At 42.6% G+C, this 20,841-nt stretch overlaps 1 protein-coding gene across 2 annotated transcripts in view; it reads left to right on the forward strand.

Moving 5' to 3' along the window:
• LOC139420432 (cadherin-20-like) overlaps positions 1 to 20,841 on the forward strand; it is a 39,219-nt gene that overhangs the window by 2,463 nt on the left and 15,915 nt on the right. The window contains exons 2-8 of one of the 2 annotated variants that reach the window (XM_071170559.1): positions 7,376 to 7,740; positions 11,328 to 11,622; positions 12,394 to 12,513; positions 13,030 to 13,197; positions 15,447 to 15,634; positions 15,815 to 16,068; positions 19,824 to 19,960. In XM_071170559.1, coding sequence (XP_071026660.1) covers positions 7,504 to 7,740; positions 11,328 to 11,622; positions 12,394 to 12,513; positions 13,030 to 13,197; positions 15,447 to 15,634; positions 15,815 to 16,068; positions 19,824 to 19,960 — 1,399 coding nt within the window. In that variant the 5' untranslated portion in view covers positions 7,376 to 7,503. Of the gene's footprint in view, positions 1 to 7,372; positions 7,741 to 11,327; positions 11,623 to 12,393; positions 12,514 to 13,029; positions 13,198 to 15,446; positions 15,635 to 15,814; positions 16,069 to 19,823; positions 19,961 to 20,841 lie in introns of both variants that reach the window. The other variant, XM_071170560.1, reaches the window with a different exon arrangement.

Consider the following 20,841-nt stretch of genomic DNA (forward strand, 5'->3'; position numbering starts at 1 on the left):
ATTTTCAATATAGAGCTATTAGCAGCAAAATTTTGGTTGATTTTGTGGTCTCAAACCAGTAAGGTTGTTAACATTCTTCATCAAGAATATGGGCAAAATGTTATTATTGATTAATGAAAGAGGTGGGAATGTTTGCCCCTTGTCATATAATTGCTACATTTACTATGAAAAAGCATTCAAAATAGTTGATTTTGCTGATTCTTTGTCTCAATGCAAATACTGAGACAACCTGGTTCAATTTGGATCCCTAGGCAAATCCATTTAAGAACCACTGCTATAGACCACATGGAAAATTATAAGAATCTGATTTCTAATATGAATAAAGACCTGCAGTGCCAAAATTCTGCATTTTGCCATGTCCCTCTGTGCACCCTCTATGACTTCTAGGAAGATTTTAACCCTCCATTGTAAGTTTTCACCACCATTGTAAGGCCCTAAATATTGTGTTGCTTTGACAAAGCAATGTCTGCAGATGATTTAATTCATGTGATTAGTGATTGATTTACATTTGTCCCTCATTTTAAGGTCAACCCTGTTATGTGAAGTGAACTATTGTTTTAATAAGTTGGAACTATTCATTTTTAAATATATATATATAAAAAATTGGAACGTCTTATAGTCAAACCCTAGTATAAAAGGTGGTCAGCTTTTTGGCCATTTTCTGGTGTTTTGTAGTGGAAAACTGAGCTGGTCGAGGATAACACATCAATTTCATAATTTTTTGTGAAGCTAGCATTCAATTGCCCCCCCTGTTGCACTCAACAAGCTTCCATTCCCCCTGTCACAAGGGTATACGTGGCTGATTTAACCCTGTTACGGTCAACACTTAGAACTTAATAGGCACTTACTATAGTAATTTATTTACTATTTCAATTTATTTTACCTCTTAAGATTCAAAAACATGTTGAACAAGTTGAACATGTGCTCTTTATGACAATGTTAAAATTAGATTACATTTTTTTTTTAAATCACCAAGTTACACTACTCAAAAGGCAAGCAATTGGTAGAATGACCCCATCTCTTCAATTCCACTGTAACGATGACGCCGTGAGTCGAGAAGCAGGTGCAGGTAAAATGTTTAATGAAAACAACAAACATGAAACAAGACAGCGTAACAGAAATGAGGTAACATGAACACATTCATACAAAATAGAGTCAACAGAGATGGTCGCCTCGCTTCGAGTTCTGAGGAAACTATGCAGTGTTTTGTTTTTATGTATTATTTCTTACATTGTTACCCCAGGACAACCTAAGTCTTATTACATACAGCCGGAAAGAACTATTGGACATAAGAGCAACATCAACTTACCAACATTACGACCAGGAATACAACTTTCCCGAAGAGGATCCTCTGTTCGGACCACAACCCAGGACAATGGATCTAATCCCAGTAGCCGACCCAAAACAACAGCGCCGCAGAAGGGGCAGACGGAGCGGCCTCCTGGTCAGGCTCCGTAGACGTGCACATCGTATACTACTCGCCAATGTCCAATCCCTTGACAACAAGGTAGACTAAATTCGAGCAAGAGTTTCCTTCCAGAGAGACATCAGAGATTGCAACATTCTCTGTTTCACGGAAACATGGCTCTCTCGGGATATGATGTCAGAATTGGTTCAGCCTTCGGGCTTCTCCAAGCATCGCGCCGAAAGGAATAAACACCTTTCTGGGAAGAGGAAGGGCGGGGGTGTAGTATGCTTTATTATTAACGACTCATGGTGTAATCATAACAACATACAGGATCTCAAGTCCTTCTGCTCACCCAACCTAGAATTCCTTACAATCAAATGCCGGCCATTTTACCTACCAAGATAATTCTCTGCAGTTATAGTCACAACTGTGTACATTCCCTCTCAAGCAAACACCAAGACGGCCCTCAAGAAACTTCACTGGACTCTATGTAAACTGAAAAATATACATCCGGAGACTGCATTTATTGTAGCTGGGGATTTTAACAAAGCAAATTTGAGAACAAGGCAACCTAAATTATATCAACATATTGATTGCACGATGCACTCGACCACTGCTACTCTAACTTCAGCAATGCATACAAAGCCCTCCCCGCCCTCCCTTCAGCAAATCCGACCACAACGCCATCTTGCTCGTACCGTCTTATAGGCAAAAACTCAAACAGGATGTACCAGTGACGAGAACTATTCAACGCTGGTCTGACCAATCGTAAGCCATGCTTCAAGACTGTTTTGATCACGCGGACTGAAATATGTTCCGGTCAGCCTCAGAGAGCAACATCGGCCAATACGCTGACTCGGTAAGTGAGTTTATAAAGAAGTGCATTGGAGATGTTGCACCCACAGTGACTATTAAAACCTACCCAAATCAGAAACTATCCCAGTCTGTTGTCCCCACATACTTCAAGATGGCTACCATTGTTCCTGTGCAAATAAGAAAAACAATTAAGAAATTGCTACCGCCCCATAGCACTCACTCCTGTCATCATGAAGTGCTTTGAGAGACTAGTCAAGGATCATATCACCTCCACCTTACTTGCCACCCTAGACCCAATTCAGTTTGCATACCGCCCCAACAGGTCCACAGATGATGCAATCGTCATCACACTGCACACTGCCCTATCCCATCTGGACAAAAATAATACCTATGTAAGAATGCTGTTCATTGACTACAGCTCAACATTGAACACCATTGAACACCCTCCAAGCTCATCATCAAGCTGGATGCCCTGGGTCTCAACCCCGTCCTGTGTAATTGGGTCCTGGACTTTCTGACTGGCCTTCCCCAGGTGGTGAAGGTAGGAAACAACATCTTCACTTCGCTGACCCTCAACACTGGGACCCCACAAGGGTGTGTGCTCACCCCTCTCCTGTACTTCCTGTTCACCCACGACTTTGTGGCCATGCATGCCTCCAAATCAATCATCAAGTTTGCAGATGACCCAACAGTATTGGCTTGATCACCAACAACAACGAGACAGCCTACAGGGAGGAGGTGAGGGCACTCGGAGTGTGGTGTCAGGAAAACATCCTCTGACTCAACGTCAACAAAACAAAGGAGATGATATTGGACTTTAGGAAACAGCAGAGGGAGCACTCCCCTATCCACATAGGAGGGACAGCAGTGGAGAAGGTGGAAAGTTTTAAGTTCCTCGGCGTACACATCACAGACAAACTGAAATGGTCCATCCACACAGACAGTGTGGTGAAGAAGGCGCAACAGCGCCTCTTCAACCTCAGGAGGCTGATGAAATTTGGCTTGTCACCCAAAACCCTGACAAACTTTTAGAGATGCACAGTCGAGAGCAACTGCACCGCCCTCAACCACAAGGCTTTCCAGAGGGTGGTGCGGTCTGCACAACGCATCACCGGAGACAAACTACCTGCCTTCCATGACACCTACAGCACCCAATGTCACAGGAAGACCAAAAAGATCATCAAGGTCAACAACCATCTGAACCACTGCCTGTTCACACCCCTAGAATACCAGAAGGTGAGGTCAGTACACGTGCATCAAAGCTGGGACTGAGAGACTGAAAAACAGCTTCTATCTCAAGGCCATCAGATTTCTAAACATGAATCACTAACTCAGAGAGGCTGCTGCCTACATTGAGACCCAATCACTGGACTTTTCAATAAATTGATCACTAGTCACTTTAAGCCAGTTTAAATAATGCCACTTTAATAATGTTTACAAAATCTTACATTACTCATATCACATGCATTATTTTATACTATACTATTATACTATTATACTATTATTTTATTCTATATATTGCACCTTGCCTATTAAACTCATCCATCGCTCATCCATGTACTTATATGTACATATTCTCATTCACCCCTTTATATATGTGTGTATCAGGTAGTTTTTGGGGAATTTGTTAGATTACTTGTCAGATATTACTGCACGGTCAGAACTAGAAGCACAAGGATTTCACTACACTCACATTAACATCTGCTAACCATGTGTATGTGACCAATAAAATGTGATGTGATTTGATGCAGTACCAACTGAGGAATGAACAAAAGGAAGGGACTTAGAAAGGGGAGGTAATGAGGTCCAGGTGTGAATCCTAACAATGAGTCCCAGGTGCGCGTAATGATGAGTTCCAGAACCGGTGATTAGTATTCCAGCGATGTCTTGTGCCGGAGGGTAGGAGCAGGAGTAGACATGACAGTACACCCCCCACCCCTCTGACGTGCGGCTCCTCGTAATGATGAGTTCCAGGACTGGTGGTTAGTATTCCGGCGACGTCGCACGCCGCGTAGGGGAGGAGCAGAATTACACGTGACAACCACACTGTCGCGCCACACATGAAGTTATACTGTATCTGTGTGACAGTTCTGTGATTGACCACACTGTTGTTACCACACACGAAGTTTGGAGAAAGTCTGAATTTATCTCTTCAAAATGTGCATTGTTGATGTGTTGAAAAGTTGTTGAGAGTTCAAAAGCAGAGTGTATAAGTCTGTTTTGGACAAGTACACCCCTGCTCTTGAGAGGGAAGTGCTCTATCGATAGGAAGTAGGCCACAATCATACGAGATTGACTTGTAAAATTGTATAAATCCTTTTCATACGATCTGCAGCAGAGCACTTAAGTCAGGCTGCATTCACAGAGTCTGAGTGACTAAAGTCAGAGGGTTTTTTATTGTTAGTTGGGATTCCAACTGGGGTAACTGGGGTAATTTTCTGTAGTTGGCCTAAGGGAAGGGAAAAAGAAAATTGGTGGTCAGCTACAAGCATCTTTTAAAGGTATTTTGCCACCAAATAGTAGTTCATGGTCATGCTGACAAGCTAAATCTGCATCCCAAATGGCACACTATTCCTTACAAAGTGAAATACTTTTGACCAGGGTAGTGCACTATACAGGGAATAAGGTGTAATGCTGACAGACTGACTGAGATTTTGATGACTCGACAATACGGTCCTTCAATTGCCAACAGCAACTACTGCTGTTGATTGTTACAACCCCTGCTTGATTTACACACTTACAAACTTACACGCACACAGGCCGTGCAACATGATTCTACATCTCTCAGTTCTCCTTGAAAGCTTTTACCATTGGCTTATACCATTTCCGTAGAATATGTAATTGTGGTGGGAAAATACCCTCTCTCTTCTTATGTTTGGTAAAGCTTTCACATCTGATGCCTCCTCGACCCTCCCCCTCCATCCATCCATCCCTCCCTCCCCCCTCCATCCATCCCTCCCTCCCTTCATTCCTCTGCTCAGGACAGAGGGCAACTTGTGTGGCAGGTCGTAAAGGCAGGAGCAGCAAGAACAGCTGCTTTTTCTTTTTTCTTTAATAAGTGAAAAGCCATCAGATTAGTCTGAGGGAGATGTGTGGAGTGTTGAGCCAGCACAATTATGTAGCATGTCACCTCATTAGACACAACAAAATAGAGGCCGAATGTAACGGGTGCAAGTCCTGACCTTTGACGGAGAAGGGGGCTGGGGAGGTGAAGGGGTGTGTGGAAATTTTTGCGAGGTGCTAATTTGACTTCATAATGAACAACAGAGCCACTTGAATGGAAATAATGGAGACAGAATACAGACAGAATAGAGCAGAGACAAAGAGGGGCCCATGGAGGTCATGGCTCACCCAGCCTGTCAGGGGCCCTCGTGGGGCTTTGAGTCCCAGGTTGGGTGTGTCCCAAATGGCACCCCATTCCATATAAATTACATTACTTTTGACCAGGGCCCATAGTGAATTGGGGGACATTTGGGACAGATTCCCTGAGTTGAAGGGCCAGGGGAGCTAGGAGCCAGATACCCCGTCCTGTCAGGGCCTTTATAGCAAAAGCACCCCGCCCAGCACCCTTCCCTAGCCACCAGTCTTTTTGTGACTCTTCAATAATGATTAACTGTTTGGAGATTCCGAGAGTGTCCACTATGGCACAATGAGCTCTCTCTCTTACACAATATAATAGAGCTCAACACAGTCTCTCTTTCTCTATTCTCTCTTTCTCGCCCCCTACTTTCCATTTCTCTCTCCACGCCCCCTGCTAGCATTCTTTTCTTCCACTTTTCTCTTTTCTCTTTCCCCCCTTTTCACTATAGATCTATCAGTTTTTCCCCCGTGCAGCTTGTTAATTAAAGAGCGGGAATAGATTGTGGTGGAGGCAAACAGATGTGACCAGCTCACTGATAAAAGGAAAGAAAATCAAGCGAGTGTCATAAAGGCACAGTTTGAGTAGAAAAAATACATTGATTAAATGTAAAACAATACTTGAAATCAATAGAAAACGTTTTTTTTTTTAAATCTACAGCACCATAAAGTAACAATCGACTTTGTTTTTTCGGGTTAATGTGGGCTGTCCGAGTGCAAAAAAAATGTAAATTATAAAAATAAGTTATCAAGTCTATTCCAAATGGTGGAAACAAAACATCTTGCAGAACTCTACACACCCTCAGTGGAAAGCACCGAAGCACCACTAGTTGTTTGTTGTCCTGTTAGGCAGCAGCGTGTAGCTTGTAGTTACAGGAGGTTGGTGGCACCTTAACAAATGAGGAACAGTGCAAATATCAACTCTTCTACAACAGCCAGGGGAAGAGAGGAAAGAAAAGAAGAGAGGGGAGAGGAAGCAGGGGAGATTGGGGGAGAGGGAGAGAGAGATGCCGGGAGAAACAGCACCGTCTCCTCTACACTCTCAGAAAAAAGCTAATATGCAAGAGAGAAATGAGAGAAGTTACCGCTGTTCCTATAGAAACTGAAAAGAGAAGGTGAGGGGAGGGAGGGGGGGAGGGGGGTTGAGGAAAGGAGTTTTGAAGATGGTTTCTGTTGCCTAAGCACAACAGTAAATGGGAGAGTGTGAAAGGGAGAAAGAGCACAGGGGCTTAGGTCTCAAGAAGGTATCATGCGTGGCTCCTCTCAGACTAACCCTCAGCCCCAAGAGGAGTAACCTCTCCCCCGTCTCTCTCCCATCATTTCCCCGTCTCTCCCCGTCTCTCCCCTCTCCTCCTCTACATGTATTTAGAACGCAGTGTGAGGCCCCACTCATTGAGTTTTAATGCAGCTATATATTTCTAACACACACAAACACACATGGACACTCACGCATGCATGTGCACACAAACACACACACAATACAGACACACACAGAGGGTTCATTATCATTCAAAAAAAGGACAGAAGAGAGAAGCAGATTAATCTGTGTTTCTACACAGTAGACTGGGATCAGTGTCATCTCTACATCCTTCCATCCTTTAATCCAGCCATCCTTTAATCCAGCCATACTTTCCTCAATAGTTTCAGTGAAGGAAAGAAAGAAATAAGGAAACAGAGAAGGAGCTTATAGGCCAAGGACGATAGTGTCAGTGTCCAATAATGACATCTACATTTGGAGGATTTGAAACTCATCTTTCTCTCCTTTCTTTTCTTTTTTCACTTTCCACAAAGCAGGAAAAGGAGAAAGTAGCCATTTGAAGACACAAGAAAGACACAAGAAACAAAGGCCTGTCATCAGTGGGTCATATCACCAAAGAAAACACAAAACCCCATTTTATTTCATTTGCTGTTGAGTATCCATCATGGGAGATCGACATCACCACCATCCTGGGGGTGGTAGGCCTGTCTACACCCTCCTACTCAGCATAGTTCTGGCCTTGCTGGCCCTGTTGTCTGAGGCCCAGGGCCGTATGGATAGAGCCAAGACAGAAGAGGAGAGTGGAGCAGGGCTGCTGAGGAGGGTGAAGAGAGGCTGGGTATGGAATCAGTTCTTTGTGCTGGAGGAGTACACTGGACTGGAGCCACTGTACATAGGAAAGGCAAGTCCACACACAAACACACACACACACACACACACACACACAAAGAGAATATGTGTGAACTGCATGTCACTTTCGATTAAAGCATTTGCTAAATGTCCACCGTCATTATTATTGAACTGTTCGATGACAGCTCTCAACTTCTCAATCAATATTGTCGCTATCGGCTGAACGCTACCTCTGACGACCACAGGGTCTATCATCATTGATCAAGTGTTCAAGCCACTTTAACACCTGAGTGGTCAAAGTATCCTTTTTTGCCAATGATCTTTGTGTCTGCATCCCAAATGTCATCCTATTAACCTATAAAGTGCACTACTTTTGGCTAAGGCCCATAAGGCTGTGGTCAAAAGTAGAGCACTATGTAGGGAATAGGGTGCCATTTTGGATACAACCTCTTCCCCACTGTGTATTGTATGGAGAGTTAGAGTGTGGATGAGTATCTGGGGCAGTTCTCCTGACAAAGCAGAGGAGACCTTCTCCGTGTGAAAGGTGTATAGCTAGGGGTTAAGTTTAGATGGTGGAACTGTCCATTTTTTTTCTTTCTTTTTTTTACAGAATTTTTTGAACCACCACCTTGTAAAGTGAAGTAGTGAAATGTCACTGATTCAGTGAAGTCAGAATGATATTCAGTCTGTCCCAAATTGCACCCTATTCCACATAGTGCACTACTTTTGACCAGGGCCAATAAGGGTAAAGCAGGGTGCTTATTGAGAATCTACACTAACTGTGTGTGTGTGTGTGTGTGTGTGTGTGTGTGTGTGTGTGTGTGTGTGTGTGTGTGTGTGTCGTCTCTTGACCTGGGTTCAAATAGAAGATTGTGGGAGCTGTACTGTTAGATTTCAGTGCAGCCTTTGATATTAGTGACCATAACCTGTTGTGGTTTTTCAACCTCTGCCATATCATGGATTCAGAGTTATCTATCTAATAGAACTCAAAGTGTTTTCTTTAATGGCAGCTTCTCTAATGTCAAACATGTACAGTGTGGTGTACCACAGGGCAGCTCTCTAGGCCCTCTACTCTTTTCTCTTTTTACCAATGACCTGCCACTGGCATTAAACAAAGCATGTGTGTCCATGTATGCTGATGATTCAACCATATATACGCAACAGCAACCACAGCTAATGAAGTCACTGAAATCTTTAACAAAGAGTTGCATTCTGTTTTGGAATTGGTGGCCAAACTGGTCCTGGACATCTCTAAAACTAAGAGCATTGTATTTGGTACAAATCATTCCTTAAAATCTAGACCTCAGCTGAATCTGGTAATGAATGGTGTGGCTTTTGAACAAACAAATGGAGAAGACTAAATTACTTGGCGTTATCTTATATTGTAAACTGTCATGGTCAAAACATATAGATTAAATGGTTGTAAAGATGGGGAGAGGTCTGGTCATAATAAAGAGATGCTCTGCTTTTTTGACACCACACTCCAAAAAGCAAGTTCTGTAGGCTTCAGTGTTGTCTAATCTTGATTATTGTCCAGTCGTGTGGTCCAGTGCTGCAAGGAAAGACCTAGTTAAGATGCAGCTGACCCAGAACAGAGAGGCACATTCTGCTCTTCATTGTAATCAGAGTGCTTATATAAATACTATGCAAGCCATTCTCTCTTTGCTAAGAGTTGAGAAGAGACTGACTGCATCACTTATTATTTTATAAGAAACATTAAAGTGTTGAAAATACCAAATTGTTTCTATAGTCAACTTACACACAGCTCTGACACACACACTTATCCCACCAGACATGCCACCAGGGGTCTTTTCGCAGTCGCCAAATCCTGAACAAATTCAGGAAAGCATACAGTTTTATATAGAGCCCTTATATAGAGCCCTAATTGCGCAAATAAACAGCAAATTTTGTTTAAAAAAAACTGATGAAGCAACACCTCACATCACAATTTCTCCCCCCTATTTGACCTAGATAGTTTGTGTGTATGCATCGGTATGTAGGCTACGTGTGCGTTTAAAAAAAAAATGTAGTTCTGTCCTTGAGCTGTTCTTGTCTATTGATGTTCTGTATTATGTCATGTTTCATGTTTTGTGTAGATCCCAGGAAGAGTAGCTGCTGCTTTTGCAACAGCTAATGGGGATCCTAATAAAATACCAAATACCAAAATTACATTTTCACATGTGAAAACGTTCACAAGTCAAAATCTAACTCTCATGTGTGGACTTGTATTTTTACATGTGAAATTCGAATTTGCAGTTTTACAGGTTGGTGTATAGTTTCATGGTATAACATATATAATTTTTGCATCCCCATATTGTCACATTAACTTCACATAAGATCACATGATGACATGTGAAACGTGATCACATGCCAAATGTATGTGTTTTTTTTTGCAAAAGGGTAGTGTAAAACATAATATTAAGTTTGTGATATTTCAGCAGCCGGAGGTAAAAGGATTCACTTTTTATCTTGAAAAGAAAGTGTTATTATAATGTTAGCGGGCGGTAGCCGTTTGTGTGGTGTGCATGCTGAGCTGTGTATGTGGCTGTGTGTGTACAGATTGGGGTTGTGATTGCATCAATAGGCTCAACAGGCTGGTATTTGCACTAAGAGACCAACAATGGTCTTTGGCAATATATTCCCTATGTAGTGCACTACTTTTGACCAAAGCCCTATGGGTCCATTTGGGATATGTCTGTAGCTCCCATAAGAACCACTAGCACCGCTGATCAGGAGAGCTGGACATGATTACTGTTCTTCTTCTGATGACCAACCAACCGTGATTAAAGCTGTACCTAATAATATTGTTCTATCTCAGATAGCACCCTATTCCATATATAGTGCACTACTTTTGAACAGGGCCCATAGGCACCCTATGTATTTGGGACGCAAATTGTGTAATCAGAAGACTATTGTGGGTCAAATAGCAGCCTGGTGAGCCTGTTGATGCTTGGTGCATTTGGGACGTACACTATACCATTCGTCTCAGGGGAGAGCCCAGAGAAACAGCATTATAATGACCATGTATACAGTGGTCCTTGACCTCTAATGAACCAGACCAGACCTGGGTAGAATTCAGTATCCGGAATACTTTCAAGTACTGTACTTGAGCTGTGCTTGATTTAGTTAGCATGCTACTATAACGCCACTAATCAAATAGTCCCAATAAATGTAAACGCCATGCTAAATCAAGCCCAAACACCTAAATTACTATAAAGTACATTCTAACACAGGGGTGGGCAATTCCAGTCCTTGGGGGCCTGATTGGTGTCACAGTTTTACCCCAGCCCCAGCTAACACACCTGACTTCAATAATCACCTAATCATGTTCTTCAGTTCAGAATGCAATTTGATTAATTAGCTGTGTTTGCTAGGGATGGAGAAAAAGTGTGCCCCCAATAACATACAATTACATATAGAACATGAGCATGGTGCATTCAATGCCAGAATTGTGGATTTGATTCTTGCTAGGGCCAACCATGTGTAAAATTTATGCACATATGACTGTACGTTGCGTTGGATAAAAGCGTCTGCTTAATGGCATATACAGTATTACTATTGTAGTATTATTATTATATTATAGGATATCTGGCTCCTAAGCTGTCTTGACTCCTAACCTCTGACCTGTGACCCCCACAGCTCCACTCAGACATGGACCTAGGGGACGGCTCCATCAAGTACATCCTGTCAGGCGATGGTGCGGGCACCGCCTTCACCATTGACGACAGTACAGGCGACATCCATGCTATCAAGAGGCTGGACCGTGAGGTGCAGGCCCAGTACCTTCTGCGAGCCCAGGCCTGGAACAGACAGACAGACCGACCCCTGGAGCCTGAGTCTGAGTTTATCGTCAAAATCCAGGATATCAATGATAATGAACCTAAGTTCCTGGAAGGGCCCTACCAGGCCACCATACCTGAGATGTCAACCATTGGTGAGTCAAGGGAGATTGTGGTCAGAGACAAAGCCCTGATTCCCCATTCTTCTCTGAAAGTGTGCACTTGCACTCTGTCTCGCATCAATTTTAAAATAGTAGAAAACTCCTTCAAGCCAATGATTACACCCATTTAAAAAAAAATCCATGACAGGAAGTGTGCAAGTGCACACTTTGGAAGAACTGTGGACAATTGGGATGTAGCCATAGTGTGTATCCAAAATGGCACCCGATTCCCTACATTGTGCACAACTTTTGACCAGGGCCATTTCAGACCAAACTGGAGAGTGTGTAGTGTAGCCGGACATTGTGCTGCTGCTTCTGAACTTTCCATTCAACCATTCATTCAGTTAGCAAACTCTGTTTAACATTCTCTCTATAAAAGTTGTTGTGGTTAATCACAGCAGTGTGTTTATGTAGTGTATGATGGTAAGGAGATGAGGATGTTTCAGTTTGTGAGCATAATAGGAAAGGTATTGATGGCTCTGCAATATCATCATTATGCCATCAAAATGATGTCTCTGCTTACACACTGCACTAGTGGGAAACAATATTTATAAATCCAACAGTGAGTGCAGGTACAGACACAGTTACCTTTATAGCCTATACCATTCGCCAACATTGAAGTTTTATGTAGATGGACAGGCCATTTTTTAAACAGGCCTTGTTGAAATAACCATACAAATGGATTGAGTCATTCCAATTGTGTGGAAATAACATTGCTCACCATGTCACTCTTTTCTTCTCCTCCCTCCCTCCTTCCTTTCCTAGGCACTGAGGTGATTCGGATGACAGCCACAGATGCAGATGACCCTACGTATGGTAACAGTGCCAGGGTGGTCTACAGCATCCTACAGGGACAGCCATACTTCTCTGTAGAGCCTAAGACTGGTATGTGAGCACAGGGGAAGTTTGAAACGAAAGAATTGGACCTACATTAACAATAGCAATTACAACACTTGTGTTTTAGTTATATTAGTAGATTGCCATGTTTTGGCAAAGAGCTGAGGCACTTACGTTTGCTCCTCCCAGAAGTACACACATACAAACATACAGGCTGAGCGTAAAACAACAGATTTTAAATGTATCAACTTGGTTAAGAATGCCCTCTTGTGGCTTCCAATGGTAACAACTGGCAAATCAATGAAGACACCTGCGCATCCCAAATGGCACCCTATTTCCTCCATAGTGCACTTAGGGCTCTGGTCCAAAAAAAAGTGCATTGGCAAAAGGGGGCCATTTGAGTTACTGTCCAAGACACATCCCTAATCTGCCTGACGACTGCACTGCTGACCCTCCCAATCACACTGTTTCTAATTGAGACCTCTCATTCCTCTTGTCCCCCCCACTCTCTTTCCTCTTGCCCCCCCCCCCCCCCTCTCTCCCATGTTTCTCTCTGTCCCCCAGGTGTGGTGCGTGTGTCTCTGGCGGGCATGGACCGCGAGGTCAGGGAGAACTACTCTGTCATCATCCAGGCTAAGGACATGGGAGGCCAGCTAGGGGGTCTGGCCGGAACCACAGTGGTTAACATCACCCTCAGTGACGTCAATGATAACCCACCCATGTTTGATCAGAGTAAGATCCAGAGACTCCTCTCCTCATGTGCCGTATTTGTTTATTTTAATTCCCTTAAATTTATGCTCAAGACTGTTGACTTCCTTGTCTTCATTCTTGTTAACCCTTTCCTCCTTCCCTCTTACATTTTAGTCATTTAGCAGATGCTCTTATCCAGAGCGACTTACAGTAGTGAGTGCATACATTTTAATTAATTTTTCGTACTCTCCTCTTGCTCTATCTTTCCTTCCCCCTCCTCTTGCTCTTTCTCTCCTGAACTCTCATCTTCCTCTTATGTCCTCTTATATTCCTCTCCTTTCCTCTTCTCTTGCTCTTTCTCTCCAGCCCTCTCCTCCACTTCATCCACAGTGTATCTCCTCGCTTGTCCATCTCCTTCAGATTCTGCTCTCTCTCTCCTCCCGCATCCTAATTTTCTTTGGCCACCAGTCAGTCACCAGCACATTAACGCTTCCCCTCTCTGTCATTACTTTTTATGTCATCATCATCCATCCATCCATCCAGTCCCCCAGCCTCTCGCTGATCTCCAACCCTCTCCTCTCTTTCTCCCTCTCCCTCAATTTATTAAGGGCTTTATTGGCATGGGAAACATGTTAACATTGACAAAGAAAGTGAAGTAGATAATAAACAAAAGTGAAATTAACAGTAAAAATTGTCAGTAAACATTACACTCACAAAAGTTCCAAAAGAATAAAGACATTTCAAATGTCATATTGTGTGCAAATAGTTAAAGTACAAAAGGGAAGATAAAGAAACATAGACATGGGTTGTATTTACAATGTTCTTCACTGGTTGCCCTTTTCTTGTGGCAAAAGGTCACAAATCTTGCTGCTGTGATGGCACACCGTGGTATTTCACCCAATAGATATGTGAGATTATCGAAATTGTTTATTTTTTTATTCTTTGTGAGTCTGTGTATTCTGAGGGAAATATGTGTCTCTAATATGGTCAGACATTTGGCAGGAGGTTAAGAAGTCCACTTCATTTTGTGGGCAGTGTGCACATAGCCTGTCTTCTCTTGAGAGCCAGGTCTGCCTACGGCGGCCTTTCTCAATAGCAAGGCTCTGCTCACTAACTCTGTGCATCGTCAAAGCTTTTCTTAAGTTTGGGTCAGTCACAGTGGTCAGGTATTCTGCCACTGTGTACTCTCTGTTTATGGCCAAATATAATTCTAGTTTGCTCTGTTTGTTTGTTAATTCTTTCCAATGTGTCAAGTAAGTTTCTCTCTCGTTACCCGGCAACCAGTCCGATTCCGGACCCATGCTGTCTCTTTGATTGGCCCCATTCCTGCTCTCCTCATTAACATCCTCATCAGGTTATCTGTCTATCCCTCTCTCAATCTCTTATCTGGCTATCCTCGGCAGCAAGACATCCCCTAGCTGCCTGCCTGACTGGTGGTCTCGTCTCCTCCTTGGAACCCCACCGCCACCCCTTATTTCTCTCTCTCTTCCCTCTCGTCCCCCTTCCCTCTCTTCTCTCCAATTAAAGCCATCACTTAAGTGAGACTATAATACATTGTAAGATAATATGGGGGGGCACTTGTCTGACAACCATAATGTGTGACCGCTTCAGTTCGGACAGTAAGGAGCACCTCAAATTGGGAACCACTTTCACCCGTTTTTGAAAAGAGATTAAATTGTTTAAATAAAATTCTCGTTGACCCATATGACAATACACCCCAATTTACGAACAGCCTCTGTGTGAACCAATTTGTGCTCCATAGTCTAAGTGCTCTAGGTTCAGGTCCTCTTAATGTCTTGGTGTAATTTAAGAGGTTTGGTGCCCTCTAGAGGAAGAATGGCCAAACACGTTCTAAAACTGCTTTATTGACTAAAACTTGATTTGTCACTGTCTACCTTTTGCTGACATAGTACCCAAACTGACACACAACAATAGATATTCACCAAACAATTCCCTCAAACGCACAGTTGTTATTGATATTCACCCAAGTTTCAGGGCTAAAAACATTAGAACATCAACCAGCAAACATGAGTATAAATGAAACAACCCATGTTTTGTTATGGAAATTTAAGGCCACAGAGCTCTGTGGTTGAATTGGACACCACCTCAAAATAAAACATCTGTTTTTCTAATTACTACATATATTTGGAATGTGAATCCATTTCTAAATATGGGGAGGATAGAAGACATAAGAGCTGACCAAATATCCGTTGAAATTATTTGAACCTGGATTAACCTGTCGTTCGTTCTCTCTCTCTCTTTCACCCTTCCTCCCTTCTTCACCTTCTCAGAGCTGTACCAGATGAGTGTTCCAGAGTCGGCTCCGGTGTCATCTGTTGTGGGTCGTATCCGGGCGAAGGACCGTGACATTGGCATCAATGCAGAGATGAGGTACAGCATAATCGACGGAGACGGGAGGGACACCTTCGACATCAACACAGACCCAACCAACCTGTTTGGCATCATCACTATCAAAAAGGTACAGAGGGTAGACATACCTGTAAACCTCTGCTTGTTTAGTGAAGGTGTCTTGGGGCCTGATTCAGACTCGAGATAGACTTAAGTCTACATCTTAAATCTTTACTTGAGTATTTATATGATTGATACCTACCGATGATACACCATATCTACTAACGCTGTCAGCATGTCTCTCATCTAGCCTCTGAACTTTGAGACCAAGGCGAGCTACACGCTGAAGATAGAAGGAGCCAACACACACGTTGACCACCGTTTTCCGGATAAGGGCCCATTCAGCCATGTCACCATCGTCCACGTCAGCGTAGAGGATGTGGACGAGCCCCCAGAGTTTAGCTCGGCTGCCTACTACATAGCGGTCCCTGAGGACACAGAGATCAGCACAATGTTTATGACGGTCTCCGCTAGAGACCCTGATGCTGCCAACACCTCCATCAGGTGAGGATGGGGTTAAAACCACAACAAAATAACACCCAATATGTTCTGATTAACCAACACTGTCCATGTAATGCAATCGTGTGGCCAAAAGGGGGCAGTATGATTCCAGATGGGGGCAGTATGATATTGGAGTCTACAAGGCTGTGTTCAAAAGCCATTGAGCTGATGTGACAGCTCTGATTGAAAGAGACAGTAGGCTATGTGATTTCAGTTAATTGGATGAGGATGGTGGTAATGATGATGACCTGTCGAGGACCCTAATCAGTCAAAGCTTACTGCCATTGTGTGGTTTTAGGGAACTTTCCCATTATTTTCAATGTGTTTACCTCACTCTCAGAGCAGAGGTTGGGTTGGAGGGGAGCTGTGCACCCCTAATGTTACCCTATTCCCTGTATACTGCATTACTTTTGACGAGAGCCATACGGGCCCAAATAGGGTGCCATTTGAGACACAGCATCCTCACTCTCCAGACCGTACCTCTAATTGATTAAACGTTCAGCCTGCTGCACAGACCCTATGGACGCTCTACTCTAGAGCATCTGGTTAAATTGTGCTTCGGAGCAGTATTTTAAATCTCTAAATGGTTAAATATATGATTTTTTTTTAAATCTGTGATTGCTTTATTTACTGTCATCCTAAATGTAAGATATTTAATTATTTTGACATATCTAATATCTAATATACCATATCTTCTTGCGACTAGCAATCCCGGATCCGGGTTCGTAATCATAGCCTCAAACGAATTAGCATAACGCAGCGGACATAAATAGCCCTAGAAACTTTTCCTATTCATGAAAATCGCAAATGAAATGAATGAAATATATTCAAACACAAGCTTAGCCTTTTGTTAATCACACTGTCATCTCAGATTTTCGAAATATGCGTTACAGCCAACGCTAGACAAGCATTTGTGTAAGTTTATCATGGCATAATGCTATGCTAGGCTCTGCTGGCAGCAGGCAACATTTTCACGAAAATAAGAAAAGCAACCAAATTAAATCATTTACCTTTGAAGAACTTCGGATGCTTTCACTCAGGAGACTCCCAGTTAGATAGCAAATGTTCCTTTTTTCCAAAAATATTATTTTTGTTGACGAAATAGCTCCCGTTTGTTCATCATGCTTGGCTGAGAAATCTACCGGAAAATGCTACCACTACAACTTTTTTCAAAATTAGCTCCATAATATTGATAGAAACACGGCAAACATTGTTTAGGATCCATCCTCAAGGTGTTTTTAACATATATAGTCGATAATATATCCTTCGAGGCAATTGGTTTCTCATTAGAAGCGATTGGAAAAATGGCTACCTTCTATTTTCTGCGGGAGACACCATGTGACCACTTGCTATATATGGTCCCTTACGGCTATTCTTCAATGGAAATGCGTAAAAAGACGTCACAATGTAGACACCTTGGGGAATACGTGGAAAATGTAAGCTCATTCGTAGCTCATTCACAGCCATATAAGGAATCATTGGCATGAGGCGGTTTCAAAAAATGCGGCACTTCCTGGTTGGATTTTTATCTGGATTTCGCCTGTAACATCAGTTCTGTTGCACTCATTGACAATATCTTTGCAGTTTTGGAAACGTCAGGGTGTTTTCTATCCAAAGCTGTCAATTGTATGCATAGTCGAGCATCTTTTCGTGACAAAATATGTTTGAAACGGGAACGTTTTTCATCCCAAAATTTTAATAGCGCCCCCTAATGCTTAACAACTTTCCATGATGTGGACAATACAGTGTGTGTTACTACATTACCAAGCTCACATTTTTGACCCCCATTGAAATGGTGGGAATTACACATCCTTTTTTATTTCACATTGGTGATTAACAGCCATTGGTATAAAATAACTATTATAACCAGTAAACCAAAATGTCAACCATTATAACCAGTAAACCAAAACGACACCCATCATTATCATATTTCCCAGCATAATCTATTGCAGTTTGATTTTCAGAATTGGTCGTTTTAATATCTATGTTGTTGCATGTCGATTGATGAATTAATATTATGCTTACGTAAATAACATACATTTTTCTAAGCTAATTCAATCTGTTATATGGACTTATTGCACCCCTTACTGAAATAGTTGTGCCAATTTATATGCTTAAGGTAGACTCATACCTTAGTAATGAATAAAAATTCAACATTTTGGATAGCCCCACTCTGGCTGGATTCCAATAGGAATTATACATAATTGTGTGACTTGCAGTCTGTGTTTTGCCTGTAAACCATGAGATTCAGGCCACTTTATTATGGTAAACCTAGGCCCTCAAAATAAGGCCTTATGTGTTCTATTGTGTTGTAGAAGATTAAAATGGTAATGATAACATATTCACATAGGAGCTCACTTGGTGAAAGGCACGGGACTGAACATAGATGAATGCAACAACCATGTCTTTGTCACTGACAAGTAAGGTACAATTCACATGACAAGCAAGGCATTCTTGGAAATATGCAAATAAGGCTTTACACTAAGCAGTATGTTAAATTAACACTGAAAAGTGTGGACCTGTACAGAAACTGGACCCGTTTTAAATGTAACACTTTCACTGTTCATTTAACACTGGAAAATTTGCTTCAAAGGTATTAGTGAATGCCGTAACAGTGAGTTAGTGTAACATTTTAATGCCACTGGTGCTGGAAATGATCGGTGTTAAAAGGGTAACACTTTGAAAAGGGTAAATTCAACACTTTCTGGTGATCCTCATAAACACTTCAAAAGTGTGTAATTGAACAATGTGCCTCTACTAGTTCTCATCTAACCATCCTCTGAATCAGAGAGGTGCGGGGGGATTCCTTAAGTGACATCCACGTCTTCGGTGCCCAGGGAACAGAGGGTTAACTGCCTTACTCAGGGGCAGAACGACAGATATTTAGAGAGGGAGAGAGAGAAGAGGTCTCTATGCACAGAAAACATACGTGGTCTTTCAGGTCTTTCCAATGTAGGAAACCTGGATAGACTTTAGACACATAAAGTGACTCAGACAGAGGTGGCTGATGAGAGGAGCTATAGGAGGACAGACACATTTTTATGGCCTTTAATGGAATTAATAGAATGGCATAACAGCCATTACAATGAGCCCGTCCTCCTATAGCTCCTTCCACCAGCCTCCTCTGGTCTCAGAGTAGGATCAGACCCCCTTGTCCTTGTAACGTTATTCATTTTTATATAAAAGGCTAAACTGATCCTAGATGAGCACTCCTTCTTTGAGAAACTATGAATATGGGCTTAAACTGTGTCATGAAGTAGTGCTCCCCTCCATTCAGCTGGCTTCTTCTTCTTCTCTTTCTGTCTGTCTACTCATTATTGCATGGAGTTCTCTGAGGAGCGCTTTTGGAAAGAGATGTTGTGGCAGGAGATGAGTCAGACTGTGCAGCACAGCCAATCCCAGCGCAGGCACACACCCACCCCAGCTCTGTACTGCAGGCCTGTGTCTCTAGCTTAATTTGGCAGAGATATCTCTGATTAGACCTTATCACAACTGGGACGGTTTGAGGGAGTTTGTCATACCTCCAACCTTTGCCACAACACTTTATCACTCTAACACATACGTGTATTAATCCGCACTCGTGTATGCTCACACACACACACACACACACACACACACACACACACACACACACACACACACACACACACACACACACACACACACACACACACACACTAAGCTCAGCAATAGATAAAGATATGTACATAAATACCAGATGAGTAACATTGGTTACCCTTGTTTCCCTCGGTCACCAGGTATTCCATAGAGAGGAACACTGACCTGGGGAAATACTTCTACATTGACATCACTTCCGGGGCATTGATGACAGTGCTTCCTTTGGACAGAGAGGAGTTCTCCTGGCATAACATCACCGTCCTGGCCATGGAGATGAGTAAGTCCAAAAAAAGTGCACTGCATAGTGAACATGGTGCCACTTGGGATGAAGCCACATACAGTACATACACACCTCTGGTTTGTTTTGAATGACATTACCATATTACGTTGTGTGACCATTTAAAATCAGACCTCTACACAGCTGGTGTTCAGAACCCAGGAGAGTCACCTTCAGTCCTCTTGTTTTGTTTGTGTTTATTTGGAACGCACACTAACGAGGGGAATTACTTTAATTAATTACTTAATTGAATAAACTACACCTCAATGTTGTATCTTTCCCATTAAGGCATCTGTGAGAGCACAGGCAGCGCCATTGAGGACATCTCCATTTTGAACTAGTCTATTTTCTTTTTCTACTACTTCTATCAGTTGGTAAACAAACTGAAGTTGTGCATGCTGCCACCTGGAGTGTGTTATTTGAACAAGTATAAAGTCAAGGTTACTGCCATCTGCAGCTCTGGAATGTTTGCTCACAAGGATAATTCATTGGCTGATCCCTCCTCATGACCTGGATGGAATTATGTGATTTTTCCTTAAACCATAGTAAGTCCCACCCAGTTGACTGCTTAAAAGTGGTGGAAGTCCTCAATAGCGCTGCCCATGCTAAAACTGGCTTTTGGGCACCATAGTTCTCTATACATCTCTATGATAGAGAACAATGGTTGAGGGAGAAAGAAAATGAGACAAAATTAGAGAGAAGAGGAATGGGAACGAGTGCCTTCTGAGTCTACAGCAAGCGTGCTGGGAGGGCTGCGTTGTAACTAGTAAGGCCACATTGTGAGATGGAGAGAGAGAACATTTTTACTGGGGTCTACACACACACACACAAACACACTGAGAGGCAGCACAGAACCCTTTACCCTTAGCAAGCCAGTGCCA

Source organism: Oncorhynchus clarkii, chromosome 11 (assembly GCF_045791955.1).
Source record: "Oncorhynchus clarkii lewisi isolate Uvic-CL-2024 chromosome 11, UVic_Ocla_1.0, whole genome shotgun sequence".
NCBI classification, from domain to species: domain Eukaryota; kingdom Metazoa; phylum Chordata; class Actinopteri; order Salmoniformes; family Salmonidae; genus Oncorhynchus; species Oncorhynchus clarkii.